The sequence below is a fragment of the Callithrix jacchus genome, chromosome 22 (assembly GCF_049354715.1).
Source record: "Callithrix jacchus isolate 240 chromosome 22, calJac240_pri, whole genome shotgun sequence".
NCBI lineage: Eukaryota > Metazoa > Chordata > Mammalia > Primates > Cebidae > Callithrix > Callithrix jacchus.
In genome coordinates this window covers 45,642,992-45,666,249 of record NC_133523.1, presented here as the reverse complement: position 1 = coordinate 45,666,249, position 23,258 = coordinate 45,642,992, and the positions used below count along the sequence as shown (strand labels likewise).

The 23,258-nt window shown below is 45.6% G+C and overlaps 1 protein-coding gene across 2 annotated transcripts; it reads right to left on the bottom strand.

Moving 5' to 3' along the window:
• Positions 1-4,671: 4,671 nt before the first annotated feature.
• ZNF480 (zinc finger protein 480) lies at positions 4,672-23,258 on the bottom strand. 2 transcript variants are annotated; one of them, XM_008988551.5, is made up of 5 exons: positions 23,214-23,258; positions 19,135-19,225; positions 13,430-13,556; positions 12,144-12,272; positions 4,672-8,550 (listed from the first exon to the last, which is right to left on the bottom strand). In XM_008988551.5, the coding sequence occupies exons 2-5, from the start codon at positions 19,204-19,206 to the stop codon at positions 7,271-7,273; spliced, it is 1,608 nt and encodes a 535-aa protein (XP_008986799.3). In that variant the 5' UTR covers positions 19,207-19,225; positions 23,214-23,258; the 3' UTR covers positions 4,672-7,270. The 2 variants fall into 2 exon arrangements, with proteins under 2 accessions (XP_008986799.3, XP_008986800.3); XM_008988552.5 differs by lacking the exon at positions 12,144-12,272.

The window sequence follows — 23,258 nt, the reverse complement described above, 5'->3', positions numbered from 1 at the left end:
CTCAGACCTCCACATGTCCTGCACTCTCCACGTGAGCCCGCATCTGCTTCCAGGGTCCATGGAAATAAATCTTTCCAAATACTGCAGATGGAAGATGCTCGCTAGGTACTGTAATTGTTTCTGGTAACTGAGAACTAAGACAAATTATTAGAAAAATTATTTTTGCCTTCCCTAGCACGCAGAGCCACTGTGCTAAAGGTAAGGTAATAACTGTCGTTCTTCAGGGAGGTGAAGTCACAGAATCACAAACCTTTATCTCAGGGTCTGGCTGTGGTAACCTTCACACGGAGCCCACCGTCCTGGGAGTAGAAGGGAGTCTGGTGAGTATTTTCTGTTTTATTCTGAGAGGCGCATCTGTGAAGGGAAGGAGGGCTTCAGGAGTCTGGAGAAGTGCTTATGTCAGAAAATTCTTCTTCATCTAGGCCGGGCGCGGTGGCTCACACCTATAATCCCAGCACTTTGGGAGGCCGAGGCGGGTGGATCATGAGGTCAAGAGATTGAGACCATCCTGGTCAACATGGTGAAACCCCGTCTCTACTAAAAATACAAAAATTAGCTGGGCATGGTGGTGTGCGCCTGTCGTCTCAGCTACTTGGGAGGCTGAGGCAGGAGAATTGCCTGAACCCAGAAGGCTGAGGTTGCGGTGAGCCGAGATCGTGCCATTGCACTCCAGCCTGGGTAACAAGAGTGAAACTCTGTCTCAAAAACAAAAAAAAAGAAAAAGAAAAAGAAAATTCTTCTTCATAAAATCTGGTCCAGAGCTATGTCCCAATGAGTTGCTGAAATAATTCCTGGAGCATTTGGTCCTATACACTGTATACAAATACACTCTATACAAATCCCTGATGCCTCTGACTAATTTAATGTAATCCACACTTGTGGTAACAGTTCATGTTATATCCTACTATTATCTGGTATTTATTTATTTATATTATATTTTATTTTTTTTTCAAGGTGGGGTTTCACCATGATGGCCAGGCTGGTCTTGAACTCCTGACCTCAGGTGATCCACCCACCTCGGCCTCCCAAAGTGCTAGGATTACAGGCATGAGCCACCAAACCCGGCCTATTATCTGCTATTTAAATCACACTTCAATTATAGTCGTGAAGTTTATCCAGCCTACAAAAATTACACTATTTTCAGGATAATAGAGGTGTGAGTGTAAAGCCTCTTTTCATGCCATGATGAATAAAGAGAACTGTGTGACAATTCTATCAAGAAACTGAGTGTCTGGGAGGCAATGGCTGCAATAGAAATAACTTATTTTTTTCTGAAAACTGGGCATATTATGTGCTTCATGGACACAGCACTATGCACAGAAAATATCTGTGGTCTGCTGATTATAGTGAAACTATTATCCCTCTTGGCCTTGAGCAATATCTGTTTGTGGAAAAGTTAACATTATGATGAGTCTCATACGAAAAAAACTCTGAGGACTGGCAGTTTTCAGGTGCAGATGTAGCTTGTGACAGTTCTGTTAAAAAGGAAAAAAAAATGGTGGGTGTCACCACACCTGTAATCCGAGCATTTGGGAGACCAAGGTGGGAGGCTCCCTTGAGCCCAGGAGTTCAAAACCAGCCTGGGCAACAGAACAACACTCTGTCTGTACTAAATAAATAAATAGTAGCCACACATGGTGGTGCATGGCTGTGGTCCCTGCTACTTGGAGGCTGAGATGGGAGAACTGCTGGAGTCTGGGAGGTTGAAGCAACAGTGAGCTGTGTTCATGCCACTGTGCTCCAGCCTGGGCCACGGAGCAAGACCCCGTCTCAATGACCCTTTTAGTGTTTGTCTTTTCTTCAATGTCAGTAATTACATTATTCCTAGATTTAATGTGCCTTCATTATTTTTAAATTTTTTTTTAATAGAGACGGGGTTTCACCATGTTGGTCAGGCTGGTGTTGAACTCCTGACCTCAGATGATCCACCCACCTCAGCCTCCCAAAGTGCTGGGATTACAGGCTTGAGCCACCAGGCCCCGCCATGTACCTTCATTATTAATCCATCATATGATATGTAATCAGTAATAATTTAACCTCAGTCCTACAGTATTTTGTCTCTTAACATGTTTCAGAGACTCGTTACTTAGCCTACCATGCTACGGTACAAAGATCGCCATCACTTTAAAGTGGCAAAGGACACCAGTGAAAGGACACTATGTAACAATGCTTTGGTCACTACTGACCACGTATACCACGGTGGCACCACAAGATTACAATGCAGCAAAAAAATTCCTACTGCCCAGTGACACTGCAGCCGTGGTAACATCACAGCACAATTGCCTTATTTGTAAAAAATAAATTGTGGATAGCCCAAGTGTGCAGTGTTTCTAACACCTACAGTGGCATGCAGCAAGTCCTAGGTGTCCACACTCACCCGCCACCTGCTCACTGCCTCACCCAGAGTAACCTCCGGTTCTGGAAGTTCCACTCATGGTAAGTGCTTTGTACGGGCACACTTTGTTCCTAGCTCGTTGTTTTTTCCCGGCAACTCTCATTTAAAGTTCCTATCTTTTATATATATATATTTTTTAATATACGCATTTTTTGCTCTTGTGCAATGGTGTGATGTCAGCTCACTACAACCTCTGCCTTCAGGGTTCAAGTGATTCTCCTGCCTCAGCCTCCCAAGTACCTGGGATTACAGCCATGCACCACTGCAGCTGGCTAATTTTGTATTTTCTTTTTTTTTGAGACGGAGTTTCACTCTTGTTCCCAGGCTGGAGTGCAACGGCACGATCTCGGCTCCCCGCAACCTCCGCCTCCTGGGTTCAAGCAATTCTCCCGCCTCAGCCTCCTGAGTAGCTGGGATTACAGGCACCCGACACACCGCGCCTGGCTAATTTTTGTATTTTTAGTAGAGATGGGGTTTCACCATGTTGGCCAGGTTGATCTGGAACTCTTGACAAGTGATCTGCCCACCTTGGCCTCCCAAAGTCTGCGATTACAGGCGTGAGCCACTGCACACGGCCTATGGTTTCATCAAAGATGTGTTGACATCTAGTGGCTTGGTAGGCCTGGATAAAGCCTGTGTCACATACATTTATATTTCTCTCTAGTACGACACTCTGATGCTAATTAATGTCAGAACTCATGACGAAGAGTTTGCCATACTAAGTTTGTAAGGACTCTCATGAATGCTCTGATGCTGTGCAAGGTGTGAACTGTGACTACAGACCTTACTACACATTACATTTGTAAGGTTTCTCTCCGGCATGGATTCTGTGATTTGCAAGGTTTGAATTCTGAGTGAGGACCTTGCCACATCTGTTATTATAATTACTTTTGAGACAGTCTTGCTGTCACCCAGGCTGGAGTGAAGTGGCTTGATCTCAGCTCACTGCAGCCTCCCGGGATGAACTCGCCTCCAGGGTTCAAGTGATTCTCCTGCCTCAGCCTTCCAAGTAGCTGGGATTACAGCCATGCCACTATGCCCGGCTAATTTTGTATTTTTAATAGAGATGGGGTTTTGCCATGTTGGCCAGGCTACTCTTGAGCTCCTAACCTCAGATGATCCACCTGATTTGGCCTCCCAATGTGCTGGGATTACAGGCGTGAGCTACGGTGCCCAGTCCCACTTCCATTACCTTTGTAAGGTTCCATTACTTTTGTAAGGTAATCTGTATTACAGATCATCTGCTGAATAGTTAAGACTTGAAGGTACACTAGATGCTCTCCTATAGTCACTACATTTGTAAGGTTTCTGTACAACATAAATTCCTTGATAGTTTACAAGGTGTGAAATTTGCTTTTTTTCCTGTTTTATTTTAGGTTCAAGGAGTTTGTGTACATAACTCAACTGTATGTTGCAAAAGTTAGGTGTACAATTTTGTCACCCAGTAATCAGCATAATACCCAACAGCTAGTTATTAAATCTTCATCTCTTCCCAACCTCCACCCTTAAATAAGCCCCAGTGTCTACTGTACCCACCTGTGAGTACATGTGTATTCAATGTTTAGCTCCCACTTATAAGTGAACATGGGATATTTTATTTCTGTTCCTGCGTTAATTGACTTAGGATAATAGCCTCAGCTCCATCCATGTTGCTGTAAAGTACACAATCTTGTTCTTTTTGACGGCTGCATCGTATTCCATGGTGCACATGTACCAGTTTCTTTATCTGGTCTGGTGTTGGGCATTTAGGTTGATCCCATGTCTTTGCTATTGTGAATAGTACTGCAATTAACATACACATGTATGTATCTTTATGGTAAATGATTATATTCCTTTAGGTATAAACCCAGTAATGGGATGCTAGGTTGAATGCTATGTGGTTTTAAGTCTTTGGGAAATCACTGCACTGCTTTCCACAATGGCTGGATTAATTTACATTCCCACCAGCCATGTGTAAGTATTTCCCTTTCTCTGTTGGCTTACCAGCATGTATTAGACTCACCCATTCTGACAGATGTCAGACAGTCTCTCATCGTGGCTTCGACTGCATTTCCTTAATGATTAGTGATAATAACCATTTTTCTCATATGCTTATTGGCAGCATGTATGTCTTCTTTTGAGAAGCATCTATTTATGTGCTTGGCCCAGTTATTAATGGGGTTGTTTTTTCATTGGTGATTTGAGTTCTTTAGAGATTCTGGAAGAGATCTTGATCAGATGCAGTCTGTAAACATTTCCTCCCATTCTGTAGGCTGTCTGTTTACTCTGTTAATAGCTTTTTTTTTTTTTTTGCTGTGCGGGAGTTATTTAATTAGGTCCCACCTGTCAATTTTTGTTTTCATCAAAAATTGGGGTCTTCTGGGATGTGGCAGTGGCTTTGTGGCTTGCTGCAACCAGAGTTCTGGCTCTTGTCTTCGCCGTTCGCTGACTTCTGCTACTAGAGGCCCAGTCTCTTGTGGCCTGGTGTCCTGCTGGTACTGGAGAACCACAGCTGAGATGCCAGGAACCCTGGAAGCTTAGAAAGGACTCTTGCTCTTTTGCCCAGGCTGGAGTGCCATGGTGCTATCTCAGCTTACTGTAACCTATCTTCCGGGTTCAAGCCATTCTCCTGCCTCAGCCTCCCAAGCAGCTGGATTATAGGTGCTGTCTACCATGCCTGGCTAATTTTTGTATTTATAGTAGAGAAGAGTTTCACATTAGTTGGCTGGTCTTTAACTTCTGACCTCAGATGATCTGCCTGCCTCAGCCTCTCAAAGTGCTGGGATTGTAGGCATGACACTGTGCCCCACCTCATGTATGTCAAAAAATAAACCCTACTGGATCATGAAAAACAAAAACAAAAAACTGGGGTCTTCATCATTAAGTCTTTTCCCAGGCTTATGTCTGGAATGGCATTTCCTTGGTTTTCTTCTAGGGATTTAGTAGTTTTACACTTAAGTCTTGAATCCATCTCGAGTTGATTTTTGTATACTGTGAAGAGTAGGGGTCCAGTTTCAATGTTCTGCATATGGCTAGTCATTTACACCAGCACCGTTTACTGAATGAACTTCTTCATTGCCTGTCAGCTTTGTTGAGGATCAGAGGACTGTAGGTATCCGCCTTTATTTCTGGATCCTCTAATCGATTCCATTGATCTGTGTGACTGTTTTTGTACCAGTACCATCCTGTTTTGGTTACTGTAACCTTGTAGTATGGTTTGAAGGTTAGAGTTTGATGCCTCAAACTTTGCTTTTTGTTTAAGGATTGCTTTTGCTATTTAGGTTGGGCTCTTCTGGTTCCAAATACGTTTTAGAATGCTTTCTAATTCTGTGAAAAATGTCATTGGTAGTTTGACAGAAATAGCATTAGCTCTGCAAATTGCTTTGGGCAGCATTTTAACAATATTGATTCTTCCTACCCATGTTCAGGAAATACTTTTCAATTTGTGTTGTTTCTGATTTCTCTGACTGTAATTCTCATCGTAGAGATTGTTCACTTATCTGTTTAGCTGTATTCCTGTTTTATACTTTTTTCGGCTACTGTGAATGGGGTCGTGTTCTTGATTTGGCTCATAGCTTGGACATTACTGGTGTATAAATACGCAACTAATTTTTGCATATAGATTTTGTATCCCGAAACTTCTGAAGTTGTGTATCAGATCTAGGAGCCTTTGGGCAGAGACTACGGGTTTTCTAAGTACAGAATCATATCATCTACAAGAGATACTGCCTTCCTCTCTTCCTATTTGTATATGCCTTTTCTTTATCTTTCCTGACTGCTCAGCTTAGGATTTACAGGACTCTGTTGAATAGAAGTGGTGAGAATGGTCAGCCCTGTTGTGTTACAGTTCTCAAGGGGAATGCTCCCACCTTTTGCCCATTCAGTATTGTGTTGGCTATGGGTCCATCATAGATGGTTCTTATAAGTATGTTCCCTCGATGTGTAATTTGTTGAGGGCTTTTAATGTGAAGGGATATTGAATTGTAATAAAAACCTTTCTGCATATAAAGAGATGATCATGGTCACGTGGTTTTTGTTTTTACTTCTGTGTATATGATGCATCACATTTATTGATTTGTGTATCCTGAACCAACCTTGCAGTCCAACAGTAAAGCCTGCTTGATCATGGTGGATTAGCTTTTTGATGTGCAGATGGATCTGGTTTACTACTAGTTTATTGAGGATTTCTGCATCTATATTAACCAAGAATACTGGCCTGAAGTTTTCTTTTTTCACTGGGTCTGTCAGGTTTTGGTATTAGAATGAAGCTGGCCTCATATAATCAGATAGGAGTCCCTCTGGATCTATGTTTTGAATAGTTTCAGTAAAACTGGTAACAGCTCTTCTTTATAATCTGGTTGAATTCAACTATAAATCTGTCAGGTCCAGAGCTTTTTTGATAGCTTTTTAATTACTGATTCAATTTGGGAACTCACTATTGGTTTGTTTAGGATTGCAATTTCTTCTTGGGTTAGGCTCTTCTGGTTCCAAATAAATTTTAGAATGTTTTCTTCATTCAGTCTTGGGTGGGTTATATCTTTCCAGCAATTTATCGATTTCTTCTAGGTTTCCTAGTTTGTGCATACAGGTGTTCAAAGTAATCTGAGGGTTTTTTATATTTCTGTGGGGTTGGTGGTAATGTCTCCTTTGTCATTTCCTACTCTTTAGATCTCCTTTCGCAAGGTGGGAAATTTTGCTGAAGACTTTCCACACTTTCATTACAATCGTGATGAATGTTCTTGATATATTCTCTAATGAATTATTAGAAAAAGTTGTGTTTGAAGACCTTGTCATATTTTTACATTTGCAAATTTCTTTGCAGTATAGAATAAGAGATGGGTAGCAAGGCTTGAGTGCACACTAAATCCTTTAACATATTTATTACATGTGTAGTTTCTATCCCATATGAACCGTCCAATGTTGTGCCAGGTATGAAATGCGACTGAAGGCCTTATCGCACTCATTACATTTGTAAGGTTTCTCTCCAGTATGAGTTTTCCGATGTCGTGCAAGGTGTGCAATCCGATTGAAAACCTTGCCACACTCATTACATCTGTAAGGTCTTTCACCAGTATGAATTCTCTGATGATTGGTTAGGGACAACTTGTGCCTGAATGCCTTGCCGCATTCATTACATTTGTAAGGCTTCTCTCCAGTGTGGATTACAAGATGGGCTGTAAGGCCCGAATACTCACTAAATGCTTTACCGCATTCCTTACATTTGTAAGGCTTCTCTCCAGTGTGAATTCTTCGATGTCGTGCGAGATTTGAAAGTTGATTAAATAGTTTTCCACATTCATTACATTTGTAAGGTTTCTCTCCCGTATGAATTCTCCAATGCTGTGCTAGGTGTGAATTCTGAATAAAGACCTTACCACATTCGTTACATTTGTAAGGTTTTTCTCCAGTATGAATTTTCTGATGTCGTACAAGGAGCGCAATTCTATAGAAGGCCTTGCCACATTCATCACATTTGTAAGGCTTCTCTCCAGTATAAATTCTCCAGTGATTTGCTAGAGATGACTTGTGACTGAAGCCCTTACCACATTCGTTACATTTGTAAGGTTTCTCTTCAGCATGAATTCTTTGATGTCGTGTGAGGTAAGAATTATTGCTGAAGACTTTACCACATTCATTACATTCATAAGGCTTCTCTCTGATATGAATTCTTTGATGTCGTGCAAAGTTTGAATTGTAACTAAAAACCTTGCCACAGTCGTTACATTTATAAGGCTTCTCTCCAGTATGAATTCTCCAATGTTCTGCAAGGTGTGAATTACGACTAAAGACCTTGCCACATTCATTACATTTATAAGGTTTCTCTGTGGTATGGATTACTTGATGGTTAGTCAGGCTGGAAGACATTCTAAAGACTTTGCTATGCTCATTACATTTATAAGGTTTTTCTCTAATACGTACTTTCTGTTCCTGCAGGAGTAATGAAGAATCAACAAAATCATTCCTATTAAAAACAGGGGTTTTGACACTGGAAGAAATTTCTTGAAGAGCTGAAACAGAGGAACTGTGGTTGATGAAGTTTTCAACTTGATTCCATCCATTTATTACCCTTTCATCTGGAAATAGCTCCAGTTCGGACAGATGTAAGCGAAAGGATCCTCCAAGCTGTGTTTTAATGGGTTTGTTTTCTGCACTGCCTCCCAGTGCACAGCTGCTCCCTAAAAAAACAAGAAAAGAGTGGACTTCAGATCAATAATTCTGGCATGTTTAGAGTCTGATGAAAAAACTAGAATCTGCCTCATCTGACTCAAACGCTGGAAGAAATATCTGCATACTTTGTACATCACATTGGCAGTGCTGAAAACAGAAGAGGGTAAGGTGATGACCTGGAGTGCTGAGAAACCTGGAGCAATCAGGAGGATTACGGGTGAGTTTGGGAGGGATTGTCAGCAGAGAAACAGAACAGGAACTGAAAGCTTCTGAGAAACTCCGTCTCTACTAAAAATACAAAAATTAGCAAGGCGCAGTGGCATGCACCTGTAAACTGAGATCATGCTGTTGTACTCCAGCCTGGGCAACAGGGCAAGACTCCGTTTCCGTGGTTGGGCGGGGGGGTGGAATATCAGCTCCAAAGACCAAAACCAAAAAACAGTGTAGAAAAGTAAACAAACACAAATAAGTTTGTGGATGCCCTCAAGTGTAACAACATACAAATTATTAGAGGTTCATAAGGAGAAGACAGAGGATCAGAAATTGCAAATGAAGAAACAATGTCCAAATAATTGTCCAAATCCCAGTTCGGAAGAAAGACCTGAATATACAATTCAAGAAGCTTGACTATCAGGATTAAAATTAACCCAAGGATATCTGACAGAGATAAGTTATAAACAAATTATCAAACATCAAAGACAGGGAAGGAATCTTGACAGTAACAACAAAAAAGATACTTGCCATCTAGAGGAAAATGTATAAGACCATGTACTTTTCCAGCAGAAACTTTGCATGCTAGAAGGCAGTGAGATTATATATTGAAAGTGCTTAAAAACAACCAAGAATACTATATTTAGCAAAAGGCACCTGCAAAAACAAAGGAGAAATTTAGACTTTTCCTCAATAAAGAAGAGCTAAGGGCCGGGCGTGGTGGCTCAAGCCTGTAATCCCAGCACTTTGGGAGGCCGAGGCGGGTGGATCACGAGGTCAAGAGATCGAGACCATCCTGGTCAACATGGTGAAACCCTGTCTCTACTAAAAATAAAAAAATTAGCTGGGCATGGCGGCAAGTGCCTGTAGTCCCAGCTACTCAGGAGGCTGAGGCAGGAGAACTGCTTGAACCCAGAAGGCGGAGGTTGCGGTGAGCCGAGATCGTGCCATTGCACTCCAGTCTGGGTAACAACAGCAAAACAACGTCTCAAAAAAAAAAAAAAAAACCCTACCAACTAAAATAACGAGGGACTAGATGACCTGACTGCAAAATTCTATCAGACACTGAAAAAACATTTAACACCAGTACTCCTAAAAATCTTCCATGACAGTGAAGAGAACACTTCCAAACTCATTTAATACGAGTAGGGTTACTTGAAAGCAAAGGCAAAGGCCCTACAAGAAAACTGCAGAGGAGTATTTCTGATTAACTGAATGCAAAAATCCTCCACAAAATGCTATCAAAACAAATTCATTAGCAGGTTAAAATGGATCACACACCATGACAATGTGGAATTTATTCTAAGAATGCAACGATCACGTAACTTATGACCATGGAATCCATGTGATACCTGACAATAACAGAATAAAGAGAAAAAAACCCACACGATGATCTTGGCTAATACAGAAAAATATTTGAAAAGCTTCGACAATCACTTACGATGAAAACGCTCAACACACAAGGAATACAAGGCACCTACTTAACAGCGGCCATATAGAAAACGCCACCAGGTAACATCATAGTCGATGCTTAAAGAGTGAAGAGTTTTCCTCCATAATTAGGGGGAAAAAGGAACACAGAAATCCTACTGGCATTATTTCTTTTTTTTGTTTTGTTTTGAGACGGAGTTTTGCTCTTGTTACCCAGGCTGGAGTGCAATGGCGCGATATCGGCTCACCGCAACCTCCACCTCCTGGGTTCAAGCAATTCTCCTGCCCCAGCCTCCCGAGTAGCTGGGATTACAGGCACAGGCCACCATGTCCAGCTAATTTTTTGTATTTTTAGAAAAGACAGGGTTTCACTATGTTGACTAGGGTGGTCTCGATCTCTTGACCTCGTGATCCACCTGCCTCAGCCTCCCAAAGTGCTGGGGTTACAGGCGTGAGCCACCGCGCCCAGCCACTTGCTTTATTTCTATTCAGAATACAGCTGTTCCTTGGTTTCCAGGGAGGATCGGTTCCAGAACTCCCATGTATAATACATGGGATTTATAATACACAGAGATATAGGCCGAGCATGGTGGCTCACGCCTGTAATCCCAGTACTTTGGGAGGCTCAGGTGGGCAGATCATAAGGTCAGGAGATGGAGAACAACCTGGCTAACATGGTGAAAACCTGTCTCTACTAAAAATACAAAAAATTAGCCAGGCATGGTGGTGCACACCTGTAATCCCAGCTACTCAGGAGGCTAAGGCATGAGAATCACTTGAACCCAGGAGGCAGAGAATGCAATGAGCCAAGATCACGCCACTACACTACCACTTGGACAACAGAGTGAGACTCCATCTCAAAAAAAAAAAAAAATTAAAAATAAATAATACGGCCGGGCGCGGTGGCTCAAGCCTGTAATCCCAGCACTTTGGGAGTCCGAGGTGGGTGGATCACGAGGTCAAGAGATCGAGACCATCCTGGTCAACATGGTGAAATCCCGTCTCTACTAAAAATACAAAAATTAGCTGGGCATGGTGGCGTGTGCCTGTAATCCCAGCTACTCAGCAGGCTGAGGCAGGAGAATTGCTTGAACCCAGGAGGCGGAGGTTGTGGTGAGCCGAGATCGCGCCATTGCACTCCAGCCTGGGTAACGAGAGCGAAACTCCGTCTCGAAAAAAAAAAAAAATATATATATATATTTATTCCTGGCAATCAATTAAATCTAAATTCAAAATAAAAAATAAGATCAGTCATAGTGGCTCATGCTGGTAATCAAGAGTAATTGAGGCCAAGGCAGGAGGATGGCTTGAGTCCAGGGATTCAAAATCAACATGGGCAACACGGCGAGATCCCTGTATCTGCAAAATAAAAAGAGGCCGGGTACAGTGGCTCACACCTATAATCCCAGCACTTTGGGAGACCAAGGCAGGTGGATCGCTTAATGTCAGGAGTTTGAGACCAGCCTGGACGACATGCTAAAACCCCATCTGTACTAAAAATACAAAAAACATTAGCCAGGCGTGGTGGCAGGTGACTGTAATTGCAGATACCTGGGAGGCTGAGGCAGCAGAATCCCTTGAAACGGGGCGGAAGGGGTGGGGGGCGGTGGAGATTACAGTGAGCTGAGATCGCTCCACCGCACCCCAGCCTCGGCAACAGAGTGAGATTCCATCTCAAATAAGTAAATACATAGAAAAAAAGAAAGAAAAAATAAAATCTCTAGTCAAAAAAAATATATATATATATACGTGTATATGTATATATATATACGTATGTGTATATACACGTATGTATATACAAGAGTCTTGCTCTGTCTCCCAGGCTCTGCTTCATGGCAGAGTGACATTCTGTCTCAAAAACAAGACAAAAAAACGAAAATAAAAACAAAAACCGAAACAAGACAAGACAAAGAAGCCGAAACAACAGCGCGGCTTCCACCCTGCCCACCTGAGCTCTTACCTCTGTTTACAACTTCGATGTGTTCCCTCCTGTCTGAACGTTTTGCTATTTTCACTTCACTCTCACCAGACCAGAGCTTCCTCCTTCGCTCCAACATGGAGTTAATATTCAGGTCAGGAAGAGAGATTCCTGTTTGTAAAAAAAGAATCAAAATGTGCTGTGGCATCTTAAAAGTTTGCCATAAGGTTTTATGCAGCTGGGTGTGGTGGCTCATGCCTGTAATCCCAGCACTTTGGGAGGCTGATGAGGGTGGACTACTTGAGCCCAGGGGTTTGAGACCAGCCTGGCCAACACTGTAAAAACGAAAAATACAAAAATGAGCCAGGCGTGGTGGCAGACGCCTGTAATCCTGGTTACTAGGGAGGCTGCGGCTCAAGTGAGCCAAGAGCACATCAGTGCCCTCCAGCCTGGGCAAGACTCAACTTCAAAACAAACAAGAAAGGTTTTGTGCATACTTCAGCCCTGGTAACCCCCAATGATGTATACTGAAGGGGACAGAGTATCTGATGAAAAGGGACATTTTGCCAGGCGCGGTGGCTCACGCCTGTAATCCCAGCACTTTGGGAGGCCGAGGCGGGTGGATCACAAGGTCAAGAGATCGAGACCATCCTGGTCAACATGGTGAAACCCCGTCTCTACTAAAAATGCAAAAAATTAGCCGGGCATTGTGGCGCACACCTGTAGTCCCAGCTACTCAGGAGGTTGAGGCAAGAGAATTGCCTGAACCCAGGAGGCGGAGGTTGCAGTGAGCTGAGATCACTGCATTGCACTCCAGGCTGGGTAACAAGAGCTAAACTCCGTCTCAAAAAAGAAAAAAAAGGGACCTTTCAACTCCAGAAAACACTATGGAGCTTTTCATTTTTGAGTCTACAAGGTTTTTTTTTTTCAGATGGACTTTTGCTTTTGTTGCCCAGGGTAGACTGCAGTGGTGTGATCTTGGCTCACTGCAACCTCTGTCTCCCTGGTTCAAGCAATTCTCCTGCCTCAGCCTCCCCAGTAGCTGGGACTACAGGAACCCACCACCGCACTTGGCTAATGTTTGTATTTTTAGTGGAGACAGGGTTTCACCATGTTGGCCAGGCTCATCTCAAACTCCTGACCTCAGGTGATCCGCCTGCCTCAGCCTTCCAAAGGGCTGGGATTATGGGCGTGAGCCACCATGCCCTTCCCAAGTCAACAAGGTTTTAATCTCAGTCAAGCAATACAGGGGCTCCCAGGAGGCACACAAGGGAAAGTGCCAAGATACCAAGGGCAGATCCCAGCTTCTGCAGGGGAAAGATCCTCACCCAGGGAGACCAGGTTCCTGTAGTTCTCCAACATCACATCCTTGTACAAAGCTTTCTGCATAGGCTCCAGGCATTTCCACTCCTCCTGAGAGAATTCTATGGCCACATCCGTGAATGTCAAGTGTCCCTAAAATGAAACACATTTTACCAACAGGATATGGAAAGGGTATTTGTCTTCACTCAAAATGAGAAGAGAGTTGGAAGGATTAACTCGATTGAAGTGAATCTCCTGACAAATCCACATGAAGGTATTTGTGATGTAGTTGTGTCTATAATGTGTTTTTTTATTTTCTTTCTTTTTTTTTTTTAAGACAAGGTTTCACCATGTTGGCCGGGATGGTCTTGATCCCTTGACCTCATGATCCACCCACCTCAGTCTCCCATAGTGCTGGGATTACAGGCGTGAGCCACCACGCCTGGCGTTTTTTTCTTTTCTTGAGACAGAGTCTTGCTCTGTCGCCTAGGCTGGAGTGCAGTGGTGCCATCTTGGCTCACTCCAACCTCCACCTCCTGGGTTCAATCAATTCTCGTGCCTCAGCCTCCCAGGTAGTTGGGATTATAGGTGTGGATCATCACACCCGGCTGATTTTTGTATTTTTAGTACAGACAGAATTTCACCACGTTGGCCAGGCTGGTCTCGAACTCCTGATCTCAACTGGTCCACACATCTTGGTCTCCTTAAGTACTGGGATTACAGATGTGAGTTACCACCCCTGGCCTATTAATTGTGGTTTATTATACTTTTCCATAAGAAGTTATATTTTAAAAATCAATATAGATACTCATTTTGTGGGCATTTAAGAAACAAAAATAAGAGACCGGGTGTGGTGGCTCATGCCTGTAGTCTCAGCTACTCCGGAGGCTGAAGCAGGAGAATCACTTGAACGCAGAGGGCGGAGGTTATAATGAGCTGAGATCATGCCACTGCACTCCAGCCTGGCAGAGGAAGACGCCTTCTCAAAGAAAAGAAAAAGAAAGAAATACAAGTAAGAAACCAAACGGCCGGGTGTGGTGGCTCAAGCCTGTAATCCCAGCACTTTGGCAGGCAGAGGCAGGTGGATCACGAGGTCAAGAGATCGAGACCATCCTGGTCAACAAGGTGAAACCCCATCTCTACTAAAAACACAAAAATTAGCTGGGCATGGTAGTGCATGCCTGTTGTCCCAGCTACTCGGGAGGCTGAGGCAGGAGAATTGCTTGAACCCAGAAGGCGGAGGTTGCGGTGAGCCAAGATCGTGCCATTGCACTCCAGTCTGGGTAACAACAGTGAAACTCCGTCTCAAAAATAAAAAAAGGTAGACCATGAAAAAATACAGCAGGTTCAATTCCAATCTTTATTAAATACCCAGATTCAAAAATACAAATGTAGGCTGGGCTTGGTGGCTCACACCTGTAGTCCCAGCACTTTGGGAGGCCAAGGTGGGAGGACTACTTGAGGCCAGCGGTTTGAGACCAGCCTGGGCAAGGTAGGGAGGTCCCATCTCTAATTATATAAAAAACATGATATACATATATTTAAAAATTGAGAATGAGTGTCAGCATGTTGCCTAGGATAGTCTCAAACTCCTGCATTCAAGGGAATCCTCCTACCTCAGCATCCCAAGAAGCTGGGATTCTATACACATGTGATTGACCCCTGACTTACATAATAATTGTGTCCATAAAATTTAGGTATTTGTGTATTTACAAAAGCCCAATGGGGTTTATTTTTTTCTTCTTTTTATTTTTAAAGTTGGGGTTTCACCACGATGGCCAGGCTGGTCTTGAACTCCGGATCTCAGATGCTCCACCCACCTCGGCCTCCCAAAGTGCTAGGATTACAGCGTGAGCCACTGTGCCTGGTGGGTTTTATCAATATATTCCATTAATAAAACATTAATACATTATAGAAAATGTATTAATGATATGTTATAATTTACCAAATTAAGTCAAAGAAAATATCACAGCAGTATATATCCTAAGAAATTACTATACAATTAAAAATAAGACCAAAAATAAAACTGGAGAACAGAAACGACCATAGTTTTATCAAGCAAAAGCAGCTCAAGAAACAACATAATCAGCAGTAAACATGGCAGACATTCCCTCTACTTTCAGGCCGGGAAAAGGGGGTGGGTCTTTTCTCCAGCCCATCACCACTGCACAGGACGTGTGAGCAGGGACCAGAAGCAGAGGTTAAAAAAAAAATTAGGCCGGGCGCGGTGCTCACCCCTGTAATCCCAGCACTTTGGGAGGCCGAGGCGGGTGGATCACAAGGTCAAGAGATCAAGACCATCCTGGTCAACATGGTGAAACCCCGTCTCTACTAAAAATAGAAAAATTAGCTGGGCATGGTGGTGTGTGCCTGTAGTCCCAGCTACTCGGGAGGCTGAGGCAGGAGAATTGCCTGAACCCATGAGGCGGAGGTTGCGGTGAGCCGAGATCCTGCCATTGCACTCCAGCCTGGGTAACAAGAGCGAAACCCCGTCTCAAAAAAAAAAAATTAGTGAGTGTTGGGGTAGGAAAGAGCTGGATTAAAAAAAAAATTAACAACATGATTGAACCAAGACAAAGAATATCATTTTAGCATATTAACTTACAAGAATATATTGGCCTAGCACAGTGGCTCCCACTTGTAATCCCAGCATTTTGGGAGGCCAAGGTAGGAGGATCACTTGAGGTCAGGAGTTCGTGACCAGCCTGACCAACATGGCGAAACCCCATCTCTACTAAAAATACAAAAAAATTAGCTGGGTGTGGCGGCAGGCGTCTGTGATCTCAGCTATTCGTGAGGCTGAGGCATGACAATAGCTTGAGCCCAGGAGTCAGAGGTTGCAGTGAGCTGAGATCACGCCACTGCATTCCAGCCTGGGTGACAGAACAAGACTCAATCTCAAAAAGAAAGAAGGCTGGGTGTGGTGGCTCATGCCTGTAATCCCAGCACTTTGGGAGGCCGAGCGGGTGGATCACGAAGTCAGATGTTCAAGACCAACCTAGCCCAGAGGGCGAAACCCCATCTCTACTAAAAATACAAAAAAATTAGCTGGGTGTGGTGACAGGTGCCTGTAACCTCAGCACTACAGAGGCGGAGGCAGGGAATTGCTTGAACCTGGGAGGCGGAGGTTGCAGTGAGCCAAGATCGCGCCACTACACTCCAGCCTGGACAACAGAGCAAGACTCTAAGAAAAAAAAAAGAAGGAAGGAAGGAAGGAGGGGAAGAAGGGAGGAAGGGAAGGAAGGAAGGAAGAGAAGGAAGACAGAAAGAAAAAAAAGAAATTTTAAAAAAGAAAAAATATATTGAAATGAGTTTCCGTCTTCAGCAACACTATTTATAAAAAGACACATAGAGTAAAGAAACATCCTATATCTCCCTTAGGAAATATACATGGCCTTTGGGTACATCTTTGTAGCAAAAAAAGAAAAAGAGAGGAAAAAAAAGAAATATACATGGCCTCTAACTAAAAGACCTTCCAGACCTGTGTAAGAAATCTGCAACTCTACCAAAAGAGTAATGTCAGCAAGACCGAAGAACAGAAAGCCCCAGACCACTCTGAATCCCTGTAGACACAAATTAAACAAGAATACATGGGCCAACTGCCTTTGTGAAAAATCCAGAGGCCACTCAGGAGGCTGCACCCAGAGATGTACCAGTACCAAGTGAACCTGCTGGGAGACCAGGAGGAAAATGGGTGACACCCGATCGCCAGAGCTCTGCCTGGCGTGACATGCCATCATCCAGAGGATACCACAAACTCCCCATTTCTCCTGAGAGAGGAAAACAATGGGGAGGTCTACCCAACCTCCTGACTTTCTGGGGGACTGCCTGAGGGACAAGTTTCTGCCTTGACTGAACATAAGCATAGAAGTAACAGGGCCCCAGGTCAGGAGGCCACTGAAAACAAAGACACCAGCATAAACCAGAGGGCACAGTAACGCGGGCAGACACCTTTCCTACGGCCCCACGCAGGCAGCACAACAGGTGCAGAAAGGGGAGCTCCCGAGTAGAACCTGGCCACCCACTTCAGTGAGGAAGTGACAAGCAAAGCCCTGGGAGGACCCGTCCCAGACAAGGCTCGGGACCTCCCGAGTCTCCAGCTGGGCGGAGAAGTATGTCCTCCCTAAACCAGGCCAGACACTAAAAACAGAGAGGTGACCGATTTTTAATTCAGAGAACCTTCACATGAGCATGTAAAGGAGCAAATTTTCACCACGTACAGAACAAAGTATCACAAAACAATCAGAGAATTTTACTTAAAATACCATAACGCTGTATAAATGTATCTCTACAGGACTTGCTCTCACTCTTTTTTGTTTTGAGATGGAGTTTTGCTATTGTTGCCCAGGTTGGAGTGCAATGGTGAGATCTCAGCTCACCTCAACTGCTGCCTCCCAGACTCAACCGATTCTCCTGTCTCAGCCTCCCAAGCAGCTGGGATTACAGACGCCCACCATCACGGCCGGCTGATTTTGAATTTTTAGTAGAGACGGGGTTTCTCCATGTTGGTCAGGCTGGTCTCAAACTCCCAATCTCCGCCCACCTCGGCCTCCCAAAGTGCTGGGATTACAGGTGTGAGCCATCTCGCCAGGCCCTTGCTCTCACTTGACAGAGCTGACAGCAGTGGGTCCCCAGTGAGACTGGGGGAGAGTGGAAGTCTGCCCTCCATAACTACATACATGTCATTTAGACATTTACGATAGGACATGCTTTGTATCTGATGGCCTGACCTGTACATTTGGAGTTTTCCTGTAAGACAAATTTATACATAATTTGACGTTAAAAAATGGTAATAATAATTGGTGGACAAGAATATGATTTCCTCCTCTCTAAAATCTGCTCCAATCTCTGAGCAAAATTATATTTTTTGCCCAACACAGCTGCTGCAGGAGACTCCCTGAAGAAAAACCAGTCTCCGTGAGAGGCACGTGCTGAGGATGCTGCGAAAACATCCTCCTAAACCAAGCTAGACATACAAACTGGGAAAGGCATTTAACTTCAAAGGTAGTAAAAATCAGGCAGGAAGCCTGGACACGGTGACTCACACTGTAATCTCTGAACTTTGGGAGGCCGAGGCAGGTGGATCACCTGAGGTCAGGAGTTCAAGACCATTCTGGCCAACATGGTGAAACTTCCGTCTCTACTAAAAATACAATAAATAGCCATGTGTGGTGGCGGGTGCCTGTAATCCCAGCTACTTGGGTGAGTGAGGCACAAGAATCGCTTGAACCCGGGAGTCAGAGGTTATAGCGAGCTATCACGCCATTGCATTCCCGCCTGGGTGACAGAGCGAGACTTGGTCCCCCACCACCAAAGAAAATAATCAGGCAGAAAAGGTTTCTCCTTCCTGAACTCCTTTCCTAGAATCTACTAGGCGCTTGTGCACAAAACATGACTTCCACATGCAGCTTCTGGTCTACAGAGAGCTGACGGTGCATCCCGATGTGGCCCCTGAACAATCCCTGCTGCCCAGCAGCCCTGACACCACGGGGCCCACACCCCATGAGCCCTTCCCAGGACCATGCCCAGCGCAGCCTCTTCCCAAGCTCATGTCACTGGGTCACTAGAGATGGAATCTAGTTGACATGAGAGGGACTGAGGGAAGGCATGGGTGAGTGCCAGCAAACCTGTCAGGCAGGACGCTTCAGACTGAGAAAAAAACTCACAAATCCAATGCCCGGCACTTCAGAAAGGAAGGAGATGAACCGATCTACTGAGAATATCACCTTACCTGAGGAAGAGCCATCCCTGCCTCCTTTGCTTTCCTCTTCCTTCTCTTCTGGGCTTTTTTATCACACAGCATGACACTTCAGCAGTCAGTCCTAAATGTTTAAAATATGCTGATTACTGCTCAGAATCAACACATCCCCCTTCCTGTGCCACAATCACACACACAGGTCAGACCTCACCCTGTGGAAAGACGTCCTCCGCTGCCCACGGCACCAGAGTCCCCTTCCTGTGCCACAACCACACACACAGGTCAGACCTCACCCTGTGGAAAGGTGTCCTCCGCTGCCCACGGCACCAGAGTCCCCTTCCTGTGCCACAACCACACACACAGGTCAGACCTCACCCTGTGGAAAGACGTCCTCCGCTGCCCACTGCACCAGAGTCCCCTTCCTGTGCCACAACCACACACACAGGTCAGACCTCACCCTGTGGAAAGGTGTCCTCCGCTGCCCACGGCACCAGAGTCCCCTTCCTGTGCCACAACCACACACACAGGTCAGACCTCACCCTGTGGAAAGACGTCCTCCGCTGCCCACTGCACCAGAGTCCCCTTCCTGTGCCACAACCACACACACAGGTCAGACCTCACCCTGTGGAAAGGTGTCCTCCACTGCCCATTGCACCAGAGTCCCCTTCCTGTGCCACAACCACACACACAGGTCAGACTGCACCCTGTAGAAAGGTGTCCTCCGCTGCCCAGTGCACCAGAGTTGATGCAGGGACAAGAAACTCATCTAGGAAGAGCAAGTCAGTTTCTGGCCCCTTTTCTTCCGGCCTTGCTCCCCTCCTGGAAGCCCACACACACGCTGCAGCAGTGGGGAGCTGGGCTGGACTGAGCTGCCCCATTCAGGACACAGACCCAGCCCTGACCAAACCCCATGCAGAGCACAGCTCCCTCCCTTCTCTGTGGATCCCGGGTTCATAGCAAATGGGTAAAACTAAGCAAAACGTTTCCTTGAGTTCTGTAAACCAAGCTAGCAAATTAATAAAGTCTGAGGAAAGGGTCAAGGGAATCTTCAATTCTTCGATGTTCGGTTGAAGTTCAGCTCCCAACCGGGAACTTACAGCCGGCATGTGAAGCGGGGGCAGCCTCGTGGAACTGAGCCCCCAACCTGTGGGATCTGAGGCTAACTCCACGTAGACAGAGTCAACTTGAGTGAAATTACAGAACACCCAGGTGGTGTCTGATGAAGCGCTTTGTTGGTGGGAAGTAACCCCCACACATTCTGTTTATCAGATAGGAGGCATTCCGTGTCGAGTGTTCACTACTGCGTTGATTCAAGAGTAGGATTTGGTTTGCCTGCTATCTCATAAACTCGCCATCCCAGGAAAGGAAGGTGGGTGACCCACAATGAATGACTCAAGTCACTGACCTGTGCCTGAACAGGGAATGCGAGTGGACGCTAAACTCTCATGCCAAGAATTACAAAATACACCAGCCTTACAGACAGGAGTTTTGTACATCTCATCTTCATCTCTATTTTTTTTTTTTGAGATGGAGTTTTGCTTTTGTTTAACCAGGCTGGAGTGCAATGGCTCCATCTCGGCTGACTGCAACCTCCGCCTCCTGGGTTCAGGCAATTCTCCTGCCTCAGCCTCCTGAGTAGCTGGGATTACAGGCACATGCCACCATGCCCAGCTAATTTTTTGTATTTTTAGTAGAGACAGGATTTCACTATGTTGACCAGGATGGTCTCGATCTCTTGACCTCGTGATCCACCCGCCTCAGCCTCCCAAAGTGCTGGGATTACAGGTGTGAGCCACCGTGCCCAGCCTTCATCTGTATTTTTAAAGCAAATTTCATTATAGAGAAATCAACGTCACAACTTAATCATAATATCCAATCAATTCACCATTCACCTGCACCCAGGGTCCCATCTTTCCTCAGTACTGTGTGTTTCCCTCCCTCCTTCTGTACGTGTCTCTCATTTTCACCCTTTTTTTTTTTTTTTTGAGACGGAGTCTTACTTTGTTGCCAGGCTGGAGTGCAGTGGCGCAATCTCGGCTCACTGCAGCCTCAGCCTCCCGAGTAGCTGGGACCACAGGTGCGTGCCACCATGCCCAGCTAATTTTTGTATTTTTAGCAGATACGGGGTTTCACCATGGCCAGGATGGTCTCAATTTCTTGACCTCATGATCCGCCCACCTCGGCCTCCCAAAGTGCTGGGATTATAGGCATGAGCCACGGCGCCGGGCCATTCTCACCCTCTTTTTCCAGCTTTTTTCCCTTTCTTTTCCCCCTAGGATTCTGCTCATCTTGAGCCGCTGTCTTCTCCTGATGTTTCTCCCCTTCTTTCTTCTATTACTTCTCTTCCACCTGCTCCATTCTGGCGACTTGTTTCACCCCATTTCCTAACTCTCTGCCCAATCTTTGATCGTCCCAATCTCCACCTATTTCTGCCTTTTTTTTTTTTTTTTTGAGATGGATTTTTGCTCTTGTTGCCCAGGCTGGAGTGCAATGGTGTGACTGGCTCATGGCAACCTCCGACTCCCACAACCACGCCCGGCTACTTTTTTTTTTTTTTCTTTTTTGAGATGGAGTTTCGCTCGTGTTACCCAGGCTGGAGTGCAATGGCATAATCTCGGCTCACCGCAACCTCCGCCTCCTGGGTTCAGGCAATTCTCCTGCCTCAGCCTCCTGAGTAGCTGGGATTACAGGCACGTGCCACCATGCCCAGCTAATTTTTTGTATTTTTAGTAGAGACGGGGTTTCACCGTGTTGACCAGGATGGTCTCGATCTCTTGACCTCGTGATCCACCCGCCTCAGCCTCCCAAAGTGCTGGGATTACAGGCTTGAGCCACCGCACCCGGCCTACTTTTTGTATTTTTAGTAGAGACGGGGTTTCTCTATGTTGACCAGGCTGGTCTCGAACTCCTGACCTCAGGTGATCCACCCGCCTCGGCCTCCCAAAGTGCTGAGATTACAGGTGTGAGCCACCACGCCCGGTTCTGCCTCTTTCCCTGTCTCTGGTCCCCTTCTGCTCCCCCTGTTAAATCCCTTCTTCCCTGATACACCCCCTTTTCCCCACTCTCTCGCACCCCGAGATCCCAGGCCTCACTCTGCTGTGGTTCTCCCTCTGCTCTCCTTGTCACCAGCTGACCCCTCTTGCTGTCCCAACACCAGGCTGCTCTGTCTGCCCTGGCTCCAAATTCCTCCTCCTCTCCCCCACTCTCAATCTGAGGAACCTCCCACTTTGCTGCCCCTCTCACTATCTTGCTGTCCTTCATGTCTCCAGAGATGGAACTTATCTCTGCATTTCTCTAGCTGCTTTTCTCCTCCTGCTACATTCTCGGCCTCATTCTCTGTCTGTGCAAATCCCTTATCCACTTTCTATACGTTGCTGTGTACTTATAGCTCTCCCTCAATCTTCTTTTCTCTTTCAAAAGATTTCCCTTTCTTCTCCCTCGCTCTCCATCTCTCTTTCTGCACCCACTCACATGGAAGGGATTGGGACCCGATGCCCACGAGAAGAATGCCTTTTCAGTGGAGTGTTATTTGGGACGCAGGAACACTGGATGTCAGGAGACAAAATAAGTCACCTCCCCACACCCAGCGTCCGGAGAAGCGGTGGCTGGGAAGAGGAGGCCTGGGGAGCTACGGGGCCCCGGATCAAGGAGGGTAAGGGTACGGTCTGGATCAACAGTGGGGTGAGGTCTGCAGAATCCCACAACCCGGCAGAGGTCGCGGCTTCTCCTGGATTGAGATTGGAGCGCTGCGCTCCGGGGCCGACAAGGTCGAGGCTAGGGGGACCGGATAGACCGGAATCCACCTCGTGAGGGAGGACTTTACGCGGTGTAGAGCGGGTGTAGGCATCACTGAAGGACGTGAAGCAGGAAAACTCCGCGATAGGAGGTGACTACACCGCCCTGTGGCAGAAAGACTGGGGACAGGACCCGCCGCCGACACAGTTAAACACACAGGGAAGCGACCGCCGGACTCTCACAGAGACTCCTTAATTTGGTCCGGGTAGAGGGAGCGGTGCGGGGATTTCAAGGTCCGTGTGGCCCCTCAGATTCCGGGTACAGAAGCGCGGGGGAGCTGGGAAGCACAGATTTAATTTAGACAAAGGGAAACTCACGCGCCACAGCGTGACCTTCACTCCACGCGATCCGCTTCCGGGTTT

Bases quoted from the DNA above. Each gene is read 5' to 3' on its own strand.
- ZNF480 (XM_008988551.5), bottom strand. From the start codon at position 19,206: ATGCTGTGTGATAAAAAAGCCCAGAAGAGAAGGAAGAGGAAAGCAAAG. The intron at 13,557-19,134 runs GTAAGGTGATAT...GTTTCATTTTAG, and splicing joins CAGGGATGGCTCTTCCTCAG to GGACACTTGACATTCACGGA. The intron at 8,551-12,143 runs GTAAGAGCTCAG...TTGTTTTTTTAG, and splicing joins CATCGAAGTTGTAAACAGAG to GGAGCAGCTGTGCACTGGGA.